Source organism: Cryptomeria japonica, chromosome 7 (assembly GCF_030272615.1).
Source record: "Cryptomeria japonica chromosome 7, Sugi_1.0, whole genome shotgun sequence".
Lineage (NCBI taxonomy): Eukaryota > Viridiplantae > Streptophyta > Pinopsida > Cupressales > Cupressaceae > Cryptomeria > Cryptomeria japonica.
The window spans coordinates 695,096,275-695,116,113 of NC_081411.1; the positions used below are offsets into that span (position 1 = coordinate 695,096,275).

The window sequence follows — 19,839 nt, forward strand, 5'->3', positions numbered from 1 at the left end:
TAATGTCGAAGATTCCCTTACCTTGTCCCCCCTTTGATGTGATGAAGATAACTCAAGCGGGTTACTGTTAGACTGTTTGTTCATCATCTTTTCACTAGCGTTTAATCGAGAAACCCTAATTGCCTCATTTATAGATGAAAACTTCACAACTTTTGTATAGGATGGTTTTCCTCCCAGCTTTGTAGATTGTTTACCCGGAAGCCCCTTTAAACGATTTGGGATAAACTTTTGCCGCGGCCCTGACCAAAATGCCTACGATCCAAAAATCGTTGATGCCCTTCACCAGATCTATCCGTACTCCGCCAATTTCCACTGTTTGGACCTTTGAAAAAACCCCGAAAATACTTGGAGACCCATCTGAAATTTTGTAAGCGTGGCCATATCTACCCATTTGCCCTTCGTGAAGACCAGCTATGGGACATGCGACGGATCATCCCAGCCCACATCAGCGACGCTCCAATAACCCTAATTTCGCCCATACCGAGCAAGATCCCCTGTCTCCATCAACTCCAGGCTGTAACTCTCTATTTACGATGCCATTTACTCACGCCTGCAATTCCCAATTTCTATGCCCTCCATATCACGCAATTGTACCCTGGCAATCTTGGCAGATCAGTTGTGAAAAAAAAGCTTCTGCAATGATAATCGCAATTCACGGTTCCGTTTTATGTTGGAATTCGGTTCGAAAGCCTAGTCAAGATCTTCCCGGATCCATGATTACCGTTGTGTATTATAAGCTGTAGATATTAATTGATAATGCTGGAAAAATCTTCTGCCGAGCTAATCTCACTGTAATCTTGTTTAAGTTGAATACTTTGTTGGATTCTGTGGTTTGTGCCTCTGAGATAATCAGCAGAAGGTGTTCAGAGTATTCGCTACAGACCAATGTTGCAATCAGTGAGTGGATGCAGTTCCAAATAAAATCAAAAATCGATTTTATTATGCCTGTTTCTTGCTTTGATTCCTCCTTCCCAAAGCTCACGCCACCTCTGAACAAGAAATGGCTCTGGAAAGCAATTGCAGATCCATCAGGAAGGAAATCGCACCATTATCTGAGGGAGACGCACCAGTTTTCACCTCCAGAATACACAATCAGCTGATAAAATGAATTTCGCCCCTTCAAAATCTCCAAAGTGCCCTCGACCTGGATTCTGATGCAATCGCGCGGAATCAAGCAAGCGCAGAAAACAGTGAAGAGTGCGGCAAATTACAGAGGCATGCGAAAGCCAAAAACCCTAAGCGCCTTTATTTCCACTGTAAACAGGCAGTTTTAATTCCCGAGGTTGCTATACGGGTAACTGAAGCGGAAAAAAAATAATTATAAGCGCGGAGAAGTCCAATCCAGTGACGCTTCTGCAAGGGAATTTTACTTTTCTGCAAAGCCTTTCAATTCTATTCTCTATTTTATTAGTTATCTGATGCAAAGGATTTTTTTAAATAAATAAACTCAAAAAAATATTATTAAGTCTAATTTAAATAAATTAATGAAATAAAATACTTAGATTCAAAAGCATCGCCTAATGTAAAATCAAATCTACAATTTAACAAAATTATATTTTAATGGTGCTCTAAATCACCATAATTCGAAGATAAACTTTATTTAATAAATTTAAGATAAAAAAGTTACATTGATTTTCTAATTTTTTTTAATATGTAAATTTTATTCATAATTATATGGAATTAATATTAAAATGAAAACTTTATAATATTTTCCTTCCTATAAATTTTTGGAGTTTATTTAACAAGTTTTTATTTTTATTTTTTTATTTTATTGTGATGCAGGTATAATGGCGCCATATCTTTACCAACGTACCTTATTGTTCTTATTGATAATAGTAACTCTGCCAACATCCAGATCAACTCGCCATCATTGAACACTGCTTTTAAAGAAGCTCAAAAAATGGTTAAAAAACTTATATACACACCATCCGCTGGTGATATGTTGGATGTGATTGCATTCAATGAGACAAATGCCACTGCAGTAACCCAAAATCCGGTATGTTCTACTGTTCTACATTTAGGAGAGCTTTATATTTATTTGGCATCCATAAATACTAAAGATATTTGCAACATGATTTATATTTCCTAGGTGAATTAATATGTTCGAAACTCTAGGTGAATTAATATGTTACAAACTATGGAGAACAATTATTGTAATATTGTTAAGGTCGGCCATAGAATTTCAATCTTTTCATAACTATTACATGTAGTTTGGTATAATATTTTGAATTAATTTTGATTTATATTTTTTATATAAATGGGTTATAGTTTAATGATTCAGAAATTATTAATCTTCTAATAAAGAAATTATAGGCTGTTTGAAACTCTTTTAAAAAAAAATTAAATATAATGCACATTATAAAATAAAATCTATGTTGTAGAATAGAAAATAAATACTTACAAGTACAAGAGAATAAATGATATCAAAAAATTGATAAATTGTTGTGTACAAGAAAACAAACATCTCACACACAATAATTGATAAAAATGAGAGTATAATTAAGTATATCCTTCATGCAATATATATTCAATAGCATAAATATAGAGAATATGTATTCTAAATTAAATAGAGTAATATTATAATGAAATCATATGACCATATTATAAAGTATGGCAAGCCTTTGGGAGACAACTTGCTTTGAGCAATTCTTAGTATAAATTATTCAATGAATAATACTTATTTATCTAAATCGTCTATTCAAACTAATTCTATTATAAAGAATTACTGTTTTTAATATACGTGAGATTATAATAATTAGCTAAAATGATGATTTATAAAGCATATGCATCTAGGTTTTTTTTAATATTACTTAAGAAAAATTAAAGAGTTAGTGTGAGGTGCTCTAACATGCCCCTCTTAAATTTTTTCCTTAAAAACTTGAGATGAAGAAATTAAAATGAGTGAATTGTAAGATTTTTAATAACATTAACAAAGCGAAAGCATTTTATGGGAACCAAGAGCAACATGTGCCTCCAACGCAACAACCTTACATAGTTTGTAAACTGCTGTCAAGATGTGACCTTCGATAGTGAATTTTGATCATAAAGTTAGAAGTTTTGCCTAGTCTTTCCTCTTCAAACAAGGTGCTTTAATTAAACAATATATTCAAGGTGTCCTCGTATTTGGTATGTATGTCTTTGTATGTTGAGCACTCCATGATGAAATGCCATTTTGTCTCCACTACCTTCTTGTTGCAAAATTAACATATTCTCTTTTCCTACTCTTCTTTAGGTAGCATCCATCCTACCAATCTCACATCTAAGATGATATGAAATAGTTATCAATTGGGCTATCAACATTTTTTTTTCTTTCCATTTAATATTCATTTCTATGTAATTTTTTTTTCTTATGTTCCCATGTGGACTTAAATTCTTTGATATAGTAAACTCTTTTTTTCCTTGTTTGTTTTATCAATATGGTGCTGTTATCTTTTTTCTCATATAATTTTTTATTTCCCCACAAGGTCTTTGTATAAAACAGTGATTTTAATTTTTACACTACTTATGATTAGATGCTATTAGATTCTTTCTACTTGCCTCCATTTCTGATTTTGACATACTAGTGCCTCAAATTTTACATTTGTAGAGAACCACTGGAGTAATAACAAAGACAAAAAACATTATTTTAGTTGTTCAATCCCATAGATCCTTATTTCTACATCTATTTTGTAGAGGGTATAATATTTTCCAGCATTCTTGGATTATTTTTCCTCTACAAGTTTCCCAATTGAGCTTATTGTTGAAATCACTTCCCATGGGTTGCCTTTAAAGAGAAGGTTAATTTGCAAATAGTAGATCATTATTTTGGTTTTGCTAGTGTTCACTAGCATCTAAACCATTTGACTGAAGGTTTTTGAATGTCCTCGAGTGTTTTCTTAGACTATGAGGAGTTTTATCAATTAAAATGAGCTGATCCGCATATAAGAATAACTTTATTATGTACGTAGCTAGACAAACTCCTTATCCACCAACCTTTTTAATCCACTCTTCCAACTTATCAATGTATAGCCTAACTAAAGTTGGGGAAAGGGCACAACCTTGTTTCGCACCAATATGATTGCTAAAGCACTCTACATTCCCTTATTAGTTCTTATCTTAGCCTTGACTTGCTTATAGAGCCTATGGACAATTTCTATAAACTCAATTGAAACCCATAATTTGTCCATACTATTCCATATCTTGTTCCATGGTAGTGTGTCGAAGGATTTTTTAAAGTTTGAGAAGCAGCAAAAAACTTCACTGGCTTGGGTGTCCCTTAACTTTTAAATTAAAAACCTAAGAGTAACACAATGATAAATAGTGAAATATTTTGGTTTGAAACTAGCTTGTTCTTTAGCCTTTTTTTCTCATTTTCTGCCCTGATGATAATTCTTTGTTTTACTATGGTTCCAGAAAGTTTTCCAAGCTAACCATAAGAATGCAGTAATATGATAGATCATTGGTATCATTATTTTTGTATAGAGGGATAACAACACTAGTCATCCAAGGACTTCAATACCCCACTTTAATTTTTACATTTATAGCCCATCAATATCCTTGTGCTTGCCCCCCTACGAACATTTTTGTCTTGGATGAAATCTTCTATGGTGAAAAGTTTAGTAGGTGCATTAATTATCAGTTTCTATGCTTATCTTGGTCACGTTCATAAAGCAACTTCACATAGTCTAGCTATTGTAAATTTTTGATATTATTTTTTTGTTTGTTGTCTCTTTTGTTGTAGCTCTTTCCAAAACCTTTTCAAGTTGTTCTTTTTAAGAGGAATCAACTCCTCCCTTCTTGTGTTCATATATTTTTCTTTTTTACCCTACAACATATTATTGTACTCTTTCTTACTTTTGTTGCCTACTTTGCAATCACACAGATTTCTCTTTGTTATCTTTCAGACTTTCATTCGTCATCAAACCAAAGATTCGTTGGAAAAATATTTTTTGTTTCTCTCTTGAGTCTAGCCCTCTTATATCCATCTAAAGCCTTGTGCATTAGATTCTTTCTTATAGGATGTTTCTCTATAAAAGCTAAATTGTTCTCATATTCTCTAAAATGCCTTTCAAGAGAACCTTGAAGATTTTCTGAAGTTTTTGGTTCATGAGGGTTTTTCCCCCCAAAAAGTGCTTTTTTCCCCCTTATTGCTTGTTTATGTGGATGCCAACTTTATACACATTGGATTATAATATGCTTTCAGCTCTATTAGATAGTCTTTCACCACTAACTCAAATATCTTTGACTTGTGCAAGAAAATAATATAGTCTACTACACCTTTCCCATTGCAGGGTTTACAAATAACGTTTCTCAGCGATGCTTTCATACCATTGCAAATGGCCAAGTTGTATAAGCTACAGAACCCCAATAATTGTGCCTCAAAATAAGTAACATTATATTTACTAATTTTTCAAGGTCCTTTGCCAATGCTGTTCAATCTCTTATTCCAATTATAATGGATCACTTTTCTCCTTGTATTAACTACACAATCCCAATACTTTTCAAGTTGATGGCTTGAATGCTAGCAGTCCTAGTATTAAAGTCAGTCATTATTAAAACTTCCCTCATGTCACTAATAACAAAAATATATTTCTTTAGGAAACCAAAAAGGATCTTCACAATCTAGATTCCTTTTCTTATATGATTTCGAGCATTTAAGAGCAAAATAGCAAACATCCAATCTCATTTTTACTATTTTTATTTATTTTTATTTTCAATCATATACATTGTTTATTTGGGTCTTCTCTTTACACTTTTATTTTTTTTCTCCAGGTTTCTTTGATTAGAATTGCCACTCCAACAAGTCCTTTGCCACTTTCTATCCTCCCCCTCCATGGTCGCCCATAGGAACTCTGCTAGTAGATCCTTGCCCTCTGACCTGGTGGGACCACTGCCTCACATAAGTGCCTCCAATACAGTGTCTCTTGACCGACTCTGAATATAGTCCATGGTCCGGGTTACATCCCGCTATTTCAATGCCCTAGCCTACGATATAATGGCCTCAACTCTCCCATTTTGCTCAATGGTGGTGTCCCTCTCACCCATCACATCTCGTACCTATCTGTGTAGGGATGCTATCACTGCATCGCTCAATGCAATAACTCCCTAGAGAATCCCAATTTGAGCATCTTGGGCTTGAATCTAAGCCTATAGGGCTGCCACCTATCTATCTCCCTGCTCCTCATGTCCTTGTCCTTGTCCTTGTCGGTCGGGCTGATCCTGCATCTGTATACCTTGTGCTCTTGTTTGGGATTGTTCCCCTCATCTACCTAGAGACCTAGGTGGTAGTCCCACCTAGGGATCTCCTAGGCAATGGCTACGCAGGGGACAAAATAGCCCGCCCATGCCATGCCTTCCCTTCTCCATGCCCCCATGCCATGACCCCACCGTCCAATCAAACTGTCTCGTCAGAAGCTCCGCTCCCAAAATTCGTGCTCCGCCCACAAAATTCGTACTGCCCTCCAGCCTCCACTTATTTTAATATGTTTTTAATTTATTATTATATATATATATATTTAAAAGTTACAATTAGTAATATAATAAATTAATAGTTGATTATATATTTAGATTTTTTAATAATAAGTTATATATTTTTTTATTTTTTATTTCTATTTATTTTAATAAAATCATATTATAATATATATAATATGTAATTGATGATTTTAAGATATAAGTATTATATATAGAAATTTAAGTAATATTATTTTTTAATTTTGTACATACATATAAATAGGTAAATAATAGTTTATTTTTAACTAAGTTATACATATTTAAGTTAAAAATATTATCTAATTTACTAATACTAAAAATAAAAGTAATTAACTAAGTTTCTTAGTTAAAAATATTATTGTAAAGTAAATAAGTTACACATATTTAAGTTAAAAAATATCAAAAAAATTTACTAAAAGTAAAAATAAAAGTAACTAAGTTATTTAGCTAATAATATTTAAGATAAAAATATTAACTTACACATATTTTTGATATTTTTTCATTTAAAAATAAAAGTAAAAATATATGTAATTAAGTAAAAATATGTGTAACTAATATACAAATTTAACATATATATTATAAAAAAATATTAATATAACTTAAAAATAAAATTAAAATACGTGTAAGTAATGTAAAATTTTAACATTTATAATATGTAACTCATTAAGTGATTTTAACGTATGTAAGTTAAAATGAATGATTAGTTATACATATTTAAGTTAAACAAAAAATCAAAATCTCAACTAAAAGTAAAAATAAAAGTAACTAGTTACTTAGTTAAAAATATTTAAGTAACTAAGTTACACATAAAAAATTAAAAATATCAAAAACTTTACCAAAACTAAAAATAAAGGGAACTAAGTAACTAAGTTAGTTAAAAATATTTAACTAAGTAACACATATTTTTTATATTTTTTAAAGCTTCTTTTTAACTATATTTTACTTTTATTTTTAAGTTATATTAATAATTTTTTTAATATATGTGTTAAATTTTTATATTAGTTACACATTTTTACTTAATTACAACTTTTTCACTTTTATTTTTAAATTAAATTTACTTTGTTACTTAGTTTAAAAAAATTCAAGTAACTAGATTACACATATTTAAGTTAAAAAATATAAAAAAATTTACTAAAACTAAAAATAAAAGAAACTAAGTTAGTTAAAAATATTTAATTAAATTACACATTTTTATATTTTTTAATTATTCATATTTAATTCTATATCATATTTATCAAAAAATATTAAATTATACATTATATACACATTTAAAAATTTATATTAAAAAATAAAAATAAAGTAATAATATAAACATATAAAAAAACTTCATATAAAAATGAACAAGCACATTTGATTGGACAGGACAGTACGAATTTTGGGGGCGGAGCTTCTGACGGGACAGTTTGTTTGGAGAAGGGAAGGCATGGCATGGGGGCATGGAGAAGGGAAGGCATGGCATGGGCGGGCCGTTTTGTCCCCTGCGTAGCCATTGCCTCCACGTCTCATGGCACAGGATGGAGAGCTTGAACTTCAGTTACTGCCACATCATAAGATAACATTGGTCCCCAATGTCGCATCTCGTGGACTATTCGTGTAAACTCCGCTGAAGCTCGAGGCTAGCCTCGTATCCGTCCAAACTAGTGGGACACCTGATTCAACAAGTGTCTCTCGATGATATACTGAATCTACCCAATTAAGCACTATGTCTGATAGCAAAATGTGAGCTCTGCATTATCGTCGTCCCAATCCTCTGTTTAAATATGGCCTCCAGTAGACAATATCAATGGCATCAATGGTGTGCCGCTAGTGCTCCGTCTTACCCAGCTTGGGTTGGGCAGCGATCATACTATACATGCGAATATAGGATTAACCTCATGCACACTGACCTCAAAACTGTGATGTTCTTATAAGACCACATGTGAAGTAATGTCACCTCGACTGATAAGCTAGCACCTCCCATGTAGATAGACTAATGAAGATCATGATATATATGAGCCAATATACAAGGGCCCTAGGCCTAGATGAACCGAATGTCGTCCATGATCAGCCTCTCTAGTGTGCAGCCCTACCCAACTATGAACGCATGTGACTGCCTATCGAGACAAATGTATCCTCCGATAACCCTTGCTAAAACCGATGGAAGCGGATCACAGGATGCAACAATCTATCTCCGGCTGACTGTGCCTCCTCCGATGTCTAGATCCTCATCCCCAAAAGCCCGATGCAAAGTATCTGCATCACCATCCCGCTTGTATATATCACTAGCTCTCCTACTATCGGAAGTTGCAAAATCTACCAGACATCCTCCAAGGTCATCGACATCTCCCTAGACAGGAGATGAAACAAGTTGTGCTCGTTGTGACACCTCTCTGCTTGTACAGCTAACATACCAAGATTAGCTCTGATCTTAGGTATAAAAGTAGCATGTCATAGGTCCACTGCGCTTAGGACCTTGTGATCTCCCTCAGTCAAATCTGGCTGCATCTGTTGAGTGGGAAGAAATCTCTCTCGTGATATCATTGGTGCTAAATCAACCTACAATCACATCAATCAAATCAATTACTACGTCAACTAAACCCTAATCAGCTAGTCAACCTTGGTCAACTGCATAATTTTATCAATCATGCAGCCATCCTTATTAGCTGTTCTTTTCTATTAAAAATGCAGCTTTAGACCACAAATACATAGTTTCTTTACCCCCAAAAAACAAACAAACAACGACTTTAGTTTGAACATGCAACAAAAATAAAAAATAAAATACCTGCAATCACATCAATCAAATCAATCACTACGTCAACTAAATCATAATCAGCTAGTCAACCTTGGTCAACTGCATAATTTTATCAATCATGCAGTCATCCTTATTAGCTGTTCTTTTCTATAAAAATGCAGCTTTAGACGACAAATACATAGTTTCTTTACAAAAATGAAAAAGCTACCAAAAACGAGGTTTCTAAACATATACCCATCAGCATTACAAAAAAGAAGTTTCATGTTACAAAAATGCATGAACAGTCAAAAATGCATCTATACATTGCCAGAAACGTAGTTTCACGTTAAATATGCAGAAAACATTCTTGTTGCGTTTTTGTTTACCCAACTTCTAGCCCTCCTAATAATGCATTAAATGTAGAATCACAACAACAGGATTAGATACGTACTAGTTCCTTGTAGTCTTTTGATTGATCTACCTCCGCACTTGCTTGAATTAGTCATCTCGCACTAGAATACCTACCATGTCTGCTACTGCTATGCTCTCATTCCCTCTACTCTACTCTGGGCTAAAACTCTAAAGGTGATAGATGTAAATGAGTAAAATGACTAGGCGCTGTAATCCTAATTGGTTGTGCTAACATGCGACTGTCCCACGTGACCCTCTGACCTCATCTTGGTCCCATTCTTTGCCAAATTAACCATATTTCCTTTTTACCCAGAGTTTTTTCAAACCTTTTTCAATTTTTCATCCAATCTTTCGAGCGGGCATCCCACCTTTTCTATTGGAGGAGCATGTATTAGTTAATTTTAATTCTTTGAAACAATGTGATAAATTGCATTGTTCAAAGAAGGGCACAATGCAAACACCTAAAATTGTTATTTAATTAGTTAAATATTTTATCCTAATGTCTTCTATTAATTAAATAAATATTTTTATTTATTTAATTAATTCACTTAGTCTCTTATTTTCAATTTGAATAAATATTTATTATTTGTTTAATCTCACCTCCTCTCCTTAACTAAATAAATATTTTATTTATTTAATTTGTCTAGTCTTTTCTTTTGTTAATTAAATAAATACTTTCATTTAATTAATTAATTCACTTACCTTTTTCCTATTTAATCCTAGCCCTCCAACTTGTTCACGTGGATCATAATTTAAATTCACATCCATGTGACAAGTGTCAATTTTCTCTTCGTTCATTTTGTGCTTTTTCCAAAGTCAACCTACCGCTTAATCATATTCCTCCATTTCAAATAAACCTCCTAATCCTATTCACCCTTATCTTATACCTTTCCACCCCTTAATCTCGTTCCTTCATCTTTACCTACCCTTCAATCCTATTGATTCTCTTTCATCTATGTGATCTTGGGCATTAATAATTTAACCTCTTAATCTAAACTGACCATTCTCATGGTATCTCTATAAAAGAGGCTTACTCCTCATTCTACAATCACACATAGTTTGAGCATAGCTATACTTTGCCAAAAACTACTTAGAGCATTCATCATCACAACCACTATCCATTCATCTTTGATCCCTTGTGGAAATGCATACAACTTTCTCAGCAAACACCATCAAATAAAAGACCATGGAGGATAGGTGAACAATGGAGACAAGCCTCTTTTGCATGTGACTTGATGTATTTGGTTATTTCATGTTATTAGCATGCATTTCTAGTTATCTATTGATTGTTTGTTGAATTAGTTTGTTGATGTAGGGTTAGTGGTTGGATCTTATTAGGGTTTACAAATAGGTCAATATTCAACATACACACTGCTAATGTCATAGCATGATCTAAATGTTTGTGTACATTTTGAAGGCATTCTCTAAGGTTACTCGAAGTGTACTACATCCTGTGATCTTGGTGTAGTCAAAATTGGGATTAAAAATTCTTGAATTATTGCATATAAAGAATCAAGATTCTCTTTTCCAATTGTCTCCCACATAGGAAATGACCCACATTTATGATAGATCATTTCAATGAAATAAATCTCAACTAGAATCCAAGTGGCAAAAGGCATTGAGTTGACAATCCACTTTTAGAGGGTAGGTCTCTCGACATCATTCAAAGCACAAATATTAATAACTCCAAAGGAATGGTTGTTAATGATGAAATGAAACCATAATGCTTGGTTATTGAGGTCACATCTCTAGTCAACTGAGTTTTTATGTCATATAGGAGGTATAAAGGTGAGGACACCACCTTGACCTATTTCATTGTTACCACACTAAAATTAACTATAATTCCAAATAACAACAATTTCTAGAAAGTAAAATATCAAAAATTTTTAATCTCATGTAAAACAAAGAATCTTTGTACCTAGAAACTGTAGTTGAGCGTTTCGAATGGAGTACTTCCAAGAGAGGTTCCTTACACCTTGAAAATTTCAAGAGATACGGTCCATAGATGAGTGTCAAGAGTCATCTCCTAGTTATCCAACTCATCAAGAGCGATAGAACAATTTGTTAAAAGAGTATCACTTGTTTCAAATTTCATATGTAAAAATTAAGCTAGATATTCGTTTGTTTCTCTAGAGCATACTATCCCTCTTTCATGCGCTTGATGGGTTATGGGATCTTTGCTGCCCAACTAGAGGAGGGGAAGCATGCTAGTCATTATGGTGGTAGAAAAAATAATGATTTTGTTAATGGGGAGTTCACATATTTCGTTTCACTAGAAGTCTTCACAAGATTAGAATGAATAATTTTTTTAAATTATGGCATCTTTGATATAATTTTTATATTCTAGGTTTTAGAGCTTGAAGAAGGCTTCATGGAGGAGCATTATTATCAATGATGTCATGTTTGTGACTAACAATTGTATGCCTACTTTTCTAGTTTTTGCATTAGACTAAGAACTAGTGAAGAGTTGTGTGGAGGGTTTTTTGAGGAGAGATCAGAGGGTAATCCTAAATTTTATGTTTGGAGTATCGAAAATGATAATAAGTATTTGGTAGATTCAAGTAAATGATGTGTTGAGCATATCTCATTTGTCCAATCTAGATAGTTGTAGTTTTCTTCAAATCTCCAGAGAGGTCCAGCTCATCAAAAACCTATTATCGAGGAGGACACAAATATAACTATTAATGTTCAGTGTAAACTATAGTGCTTAAGGAGGAGGTTGTTTGGCACAAAAAAATCAGGCAATGGAAAAGGTAACCTAGAGAACTCAACCCAAACACAGACTCAAAAGAGTTTTTTTTGTCAAAAATGATAGAGTTGTAGGTCTAGGGTTTGAAAACTAACAAAGAGGAATGGACAAGTCAATGGCTATTACTAATTACGTCTAGGGTTTGAAAACTAAAAAAGACGAATGGACAAGTCAATGGATATTACTAATAATAGCCTCTATATGATTGTCTTCAACAAAATAATAAAGAAAGAAACCTTTAGGAAGGTTATGGATGTGATCAAGGTAAATCCCATGTGAGACATAATCCTTTTTGATCCATTCCTTGTGAATTCTTTTATGGGTGCCTTTCTCACAAATTACCATTTTGAGCAAAAATTTTACAACCATTAGTATGCATTATCAAATTCAAGAATGGGAAGAATACCATCTAGGGGTATTTTAGGGGATGTAGCACATGGAGCACCTTGGAGACAAACTTTTGGGGTTGCTTGAGTTAGGTTGTCATTAATAATAATCATTGATCATTCAAAACCAGTGACATTTATTGCAACATTGTAAAAGGAAGAGGCCTTCTAAAAGGGGTGAGATCATCCATATGCATTGCATCCTCAAGAGTGCTACAGTAAATGCAAACAAGCTTAAGGTTTTTGTTTTAGAAGGCAGTATGACATGAACATTAAAATTGAAAAACAAAATTCTTTCTAGTTTGTTGTTTAGACCTTTAATAATACTTATTTTTGTTGGAACACTCTATTTAAAAATAATTTAATTTAATAATCAAATAGTCAATAGGGTAAGGGGCCAATTTCTGCTCATGTTCTAATAACCATTTACTTCTTGCTCACCCAAGCCCCCAATTATTAACTTTTAAAAACTAAAAAAAGGGATAATTAAAATCCCATTATGATATTTCACATGTACCAATAGCTGCCCACATGTACCCCCAATAGTTAAAATTTGTGCATAAGCATTGGTACCTATAACACACAATTACTTCGAACATTTGTTCAGAAGTATTAGTAAAAACAATTATCCAATGAAAATGTATTGGTTCGTAAAAAAAATAAAATTGGATGGTTGTGCAAATTTTTGAGGTGGTTGTAGTGCATGGTTATGGGGTCATCTTTAAGTAGGTATTGGGAAACACCTCTAAATGACCACTTTTTGACCTTTGTGCACATAGGGAATTGCATTTGTTGTAACTACCCAGAAGCCAGAACAATAGCTCTAAGCAGTTAATTCATACATAGACAACAAAAATTAATCATCAAAATCCAATATAATGTTTTGGATCCATGAGTGTGTGAAATTAGCTATAACAACTACTAGTACCCTTCCCCTAGTAATATTACATTTCATCCACATCAAAAAGTGGTAAATATATTTTCTAGTGTAAGGTGGATGGTGTTTAAGAATATCGTCTTGGGAAAGATAAAAACACTCTATTTTACACATCCTAAATGATATTAGAAAGCTACTCGATCTTATCAAAAATATTGCTCCACAAATTATTGTTCCAGTAGTTTTTTTCTTGCTATTTTAGAAATTGAAGTTTTTAGTGTTGAAAATATAGTTTTGATTAAAAAAACAGCAAAATAAGTGTGCTAACCCTATACAAAGGTAAGCCAACAAGGCTACATACAACTAGTCAAGAACAAACCTCTAACAACAAAGGCCAAAATTAGCTCATTTACAACATACTTGTAGAGCAGCTAGTAGCCCACATCAAGGGTGGGTAGAAATTTCACCCACAACTTGGGGAAGAGTTTGGGAAGAAGAGGAAGAATGATCTTTCCTCCTATGATGAAGAACAATCCATACAACACTATTGTTTCAAACACCAACACAAGGGAAGGGAGTGCCCTTGGTGTGATTCTTAGTAGCAAGAGTAGGATGTTGACCAGGCGACAAATCCACCATTTAAGGCTAGAGTATAATAGGAGCAATAGGTGGAGAGGAGTCCACAAGTAGAGACAAGAACATACCAGTAGAAAGAGGATCCAGGGAGCTTGAGAAGGTCACTCCAGTAGCAGGAGGATTATTCTGTGAGGAATCATCACCATCCTGTGAAGAGTCACCATAGGAATTATCATAAGCTAGGATAGTCAAGTAGTCACTGTGAGTGCCCTTCCACCAAGTGGCAGCACATTTACAATGTGAAAGAGAACAATTTGTGGCCAATTGGATAGTAGAGAAGCAACAATGACAACAAAAGGGGAGGACCTCGTAGTCTAGTGACCGAGTCTATGGCCTATCCCCAACCATAAGAACCACATCCCCAGGAAGATGTATGGAGATGCAAATCTTGATCAGAATGTTCGCGAATGTAGAAAGACCCATTACAGAAGTGGCATCATCAACGTTGAAGAAGTCGCCTATAGAGTTGCTAGTAACCTCAAAACACAAATTCTCCCAAAAATGAAGGGGAAGGTTGGAAAGACAAACCCACATTGGACACACACTAGTGGCCTAAAGTTAATGCAATCTAGATATTACCATTTCATTGGGATCTCAAACTTCCCACTTGCTCTTTGTTGGAAAATTGAATTTTTCTTGAGCCCACCAGCGCCTCCCCACGCTCTCCCATGCACACCTACCCTGTTAAAAGCAGCCAAGAGTAAATGCAACATGCAATCTGTAGCAGTTGACTTGGGGATTGCTTCCCCAACTTGCTCCTAACGTTGCAGTAGCAACAACTATTAAAATTTATTGCTGGTTGGTAAGATTGAATTCAAATTTTCAGGGGGAATTTTTGTGTGGACAACCACAAAAGGGAATAATGTTTCCCAATGTCAGTAAGAATTGTTAGTTAGTGTATGCAGTAGCAAGAAGAATGTTTTTTTGTTCTCTGAGAAATTTAGAGTGTGCAACAACAACTATGTGATTGTTTATGTTGAGAACAATGATTGTTCTAGGTATTCTGTGGCTCCTGATGAGCAGTGATTGATTCAGCCATTTGTAGCTCCAAGTGAGCAACGCGTGAGCTAGGTAGAGAGTTTTGAGAAGCTAGGTGGTTTGTAAGAGAGCTTTGAGGACCTCTGTAATTTGTAAGAGAGCTCAAAGAAGTTCCAAATTGTTCAGTGTGTGGAAGCAGCTCCAGAATGTTACAAATTAGTTTGTAACCAATAGCTATAGTTAGCTAGTTTAATTTTTGAGTTTGTAGTTTATTTATTTTTGTGAAAGTTATATTTCAGATTTAATGCAAGTAAGAAAGTTGCATGCCTCCTACTTGTGTTTTGTCCATTGTTAGTGATTGGCAAATCTGAGTTGCAATCTCAGAGGTTTATTTGATTCTCAGGTTTAGGGAGTTGTTCTTGTTGAGAATTTCTATTTGTCAATTTGGTATCAAAGTGTTTTAGATTTCTAATTTGGCATTAGAGGCATTTGTAGACACTTATTTTTGTTCACTTGATTAAATTAATTTAATATTTATTTAATTATCATCCATTTGACTTTTAATTAAATTCACATTTACTTAATCTTTTCCCATTTTTCAAATATTAATTAAATTAATATTTAATCAATTCACCCCAACCCCCTTCTTCTATTTAATTAAATAAATTATTGAGTTTATTTGATTTGATTTGATTCACATAGCGTAGTTCAAACTATTAATTAAATAAATAAATCAATATTTATTTAAAATCCATCCAACGCAAGTTGCACAATTGATTTAAATAAATTAATATTTATTTAAAATCCTAAAAACCATCCCACTTGCATTGTCCTACAAAAATCCACTTGCGCACTAACCCTTCTTCTAAATTCTACTAATTCATTCTAATTTAGTCTAATCCCCTTCTAAACATTTGCACATTCCTAAACCAAGGATTAAGGAGTCACTTCTCAAAATATTTAATCTAACTAACGCACCTTTGACCCTTGGTTAGAGACTTTTCCTCTAACTCAACCATCCTCCTAACCTTGAAGTCTCTTCAAGCATTCAATGCTTTGACAATGGTTACTGTTATCACAAAAACTTGCACCCTTGCTGAGCTATAAATTTAGCAACCTTGTGAAACATGGAAACAACCCCGAAGTGTGGGGCCTTACCCAAGGGGGTTGAATCTCTGGAGAAGGTCGACTTCCTTCTCAATCCAGGTGCAAATTGTGAACCAACTCAACACTTCAAAACTTACTCCTAAGCCCATCCTAACAACTTGCAGAGGAAAAGGGAAGAGGGAAATGCTTAAAATGAAAGGAGGTGATGCACCAAGATAAGAGGTTGTTATTCTTCCTACCCAAAATGACACAAAAAATCAATTTAAATCCTCAGGAGATGCACACACTTCAGTTGTATGAATGACCCCAATGGATGTATGGACGTTAGAATTCGCTAAATGTCCAGAGCGGAGAAGGATTCCCACAAGTCAAACTCAAAAATAAATTAACGCAACATATATGAGAGAAGAGCCACAAAACATACACCTATGACGAAGGTAATGAAACATACACAACATACATAAGTTGAAGGAAGACGAGAATAACAATTTCAATTCATTCAAAGGCCAATGACCATACTTACAGTTGCAAAAATGTAAGATAAATACAAGAGAAGTGAAAGAGCATAGAACTGCTCAAGGCAACAGGGATAGAACCTTTATAATGAAACTTAACAAGCTTTATATAGAAAACTGGTTGCATAAGAGAGATCATGACCCCTGTGTGTGTAGGGAAATGTCAGTCTGGGAGTGCAGGGAAGTGCATGCACCTGACTTTCTGTACATGAAAGCAACCTAGCCATAGCTTGAAAATGAAACCCTGAGAAGGGTGGATTGACTGACATTCCAAAGTCTAAGCGTGGAAACGTGACATAAGTTACCACAACAACAATGTCGCTATACCTCTCTTGATGGAAATCTTTCCAAAATCATTAAATGCACCCTTGTAGCTCCACAAAAGCAGGTGCACATGTCACAAAAAGTCGTCGAAGTATTTAAAGCTTTGAGTGTTGATCACGCCATCCAGAAGTGTTGCAAGTTAGGGGGAAGTCCGAGGACTTCAGAAACTCGGGCTCCCGAAGTGGGGAAGACAAGGAAGGAACTTTGGAACCTTCGGGTTCCGAGGAGGAGGAAAGAGATGCAGCAGGTAACTTCGGAACCTCGAGGTTCTAGAGTTCCGGGGAACTAAAAAAAAAGGCAACTAGGGAACTTGGGAACCACGGGGTTCCAGCGTTCCGGGAAAGAAAAAGGGAATCATGGGAAAGGAACTTGGGAACCTTGGGGTTCCAAAGTTTAGGAGAAAGAAAGGAAAAGGCCAAGGAGGGAACTTCAGAACCACAGGGTTCCGGGGAAGGGAAGGAGAGTCAGCAAGGAACTTCGTAACCTCGGGGTTCCGGAGTCTAGGAAATTGAAGAGAAGAAGGAAAAGGAAAGGAACTTTGGAACCTCGGGGTTTTGGAGTTCCCGGAAAAGAAAAGAAGAGAAGGCAAAGGGAAGGAACCTCGGAACTTCATGGTTCTACAGTTCCGGGGAAGGGAAGAAAAGGAAAGCAGAGGAAAGGAACTTCAGAACCTCGGGGTTCCGGAGTTTCGGGGAAGAGGAAGGAGACTAAGGAAAGGAACTTTCTCCAGACAATACAATGCTTCACACTTCAGAATTCCATTGCTTTTCTCCAAGGTTGCATGGGTACGGGGGTTCTTGGAGACGTCGGGTACTGGTACTGGTACTGGTACGGCTATTTTTTCAAAATAGGAGACGTGGGTACTTGGAGACGCCAAATTTTTTTTTTTAATATAATTTAATAATTTATAGAAAATCTGAAAATCTGATGACATTGGACTTTCAAAACAAGAAATAACATTAAGTATTAACTATTAACTATGAAGTTTAGGATCGAAGTGCCATACAATCATTGTGTCATAGTTTCAAACTGATTAGTGATAGTGATTACATATTGAAGATAGCTTGATAAACAGCAAGCTGATACGCAAACCAAAAACTGAAAGCAAAAATCAGAAATTTTATATTTATAATCTACTCTTCTTCGCCATGATCATCCATATCAAGGTCATCAGCTATGAGGCTCTCCAAATAGTCATCACTCTCGAATTCGGGTTCCTCTGATGGTAGAATAACAGGGGGTAAATCAGCTAGTCCATCTGCTTCAACCACTTCATCTACAATGGCTGCAACATCTCCATCAGGTGAAATTTGATCCCATTTTGCCGAAGGACCCTCATTGTATCCAGGATCTACACGAGAGAGAAGACGAAGTGAGCTATGAATGTACACTAGGTTCTCTGCTTTCTTTGATCCTAATCGGTTCCTCTTCAATGAATGAATGAACCCATAAGTGCTCCAATTTCTCTCACAAGATGAAGAGCTAGCCACTTGTGAGAGTAATCGTATTGCAAATGATTGCAATTCAGGGGCTTCACTTCCATGATTCCACCACCACTCTATAGGGTCTTTCTTTACTTTCATATCATATATAGCTTCCACAGAAGCAAAATCACCTTGCCCACGTGAAAACTTATTCCATTGAGTCCTCATAACTGAAGCTTCCTCACCTCGGCCATAAATCTTTTTAACTGCAGCCCAAAAGCCCTTCATTACCTCTCTATATTGATGTGGAGCTCTCTTTTTGGTCACTTCTATATCATACCATTTAGGATTAAGGGCATAGGCAGCACAATGAAGAGGTGTGTTAAGTTTATTCCACCTTCCATGTAACTTTTCTTCTATCAAAGGATATAGAGAAATATCTTTTGCATCTGTTATCTTCTTTACTCTTTCACACATGGAATCTATTGCTTCATAAACCTCTCCCAAACATGCCTTATCTGAATCTGCAAATTTGATCACCTCACATATGGGCTTAATAAAGTCCACAACAAACTTAACATCAGCCCAAAAATGCTCATCAAGGACCATAGCTCTCACCTCAACTGCAATATCTGATGTAGATTGTTTCCAAGCTGCCCATGCATCGCTAACAACCGTGGAACACAAAGCTCCTTTGACTTCACAAAGGCGGTCAAGAAGAATGAAGTAAGAAGCAAAACGTGTGTCAGCAGGTTTGAGAAGTTCCACCTTGGCAAACTTACGATAAATGGCTTGTGTATGGTGATGGTTACATATGAACATTTGTATCTTTCTGCCCTTCTCTATGAGATCTGAACTCCATTGGAACTTGCCAATATCCTTGAGAGCATTATTTAATGAATGCACACAACATGGTGTCCAAAATATCTGCCTGTACCTCTTTTGCACCAACATGCCTGCTGCTTTACAAACAGGGGCAGCATCAGTAACAACTTGGACTACATGTGATGCCCCCACCTCCTCAATGCTATCACATAGCTGGCTATGAAGAAATTCTGCATTTTTTTCTTGCCCTGAACAATCTATTGCCTTCAAAAAATAAGGCCCTTTGCTACATGTTACCATGATATTAAGTAGTGGACGATTCCTAGCATCTGTCCACCCATCCATCACAATGCTACATCCTTCTTGAGCCCACACTCTTTTCAATGGTGCAGTTTGTTCTTCTAATCGACTTTTTTCTTTATCAACAAG

General features: G+C 35.0%; 1 protein-coding gene across 9 annotated transcripts in view; it reads left to right on the top strand.

Moving 5' to 3' along the window:
• Nucleotides 1–19,839, top strand: part of LOC131033072 (uncharacterized) — a 179,968-nt gene that overhangs the window by 55,269 nt on the left and 104,860 nt on the right. For all 9 annotated transcript variants that reach the window (XM_057964203.2, XM_057964202.2, XM_057964204.2 and 6 more), the window contains one exon: nt 1,783–1,996. In XM_057964203.2, the coding sequence (XP_057820186.2) occupies nt 1,783–1,996 (214 nt within the window). The remainder of the gene's footprint in view (nt 1–1,782; nt 1,997–19,839) is intronic.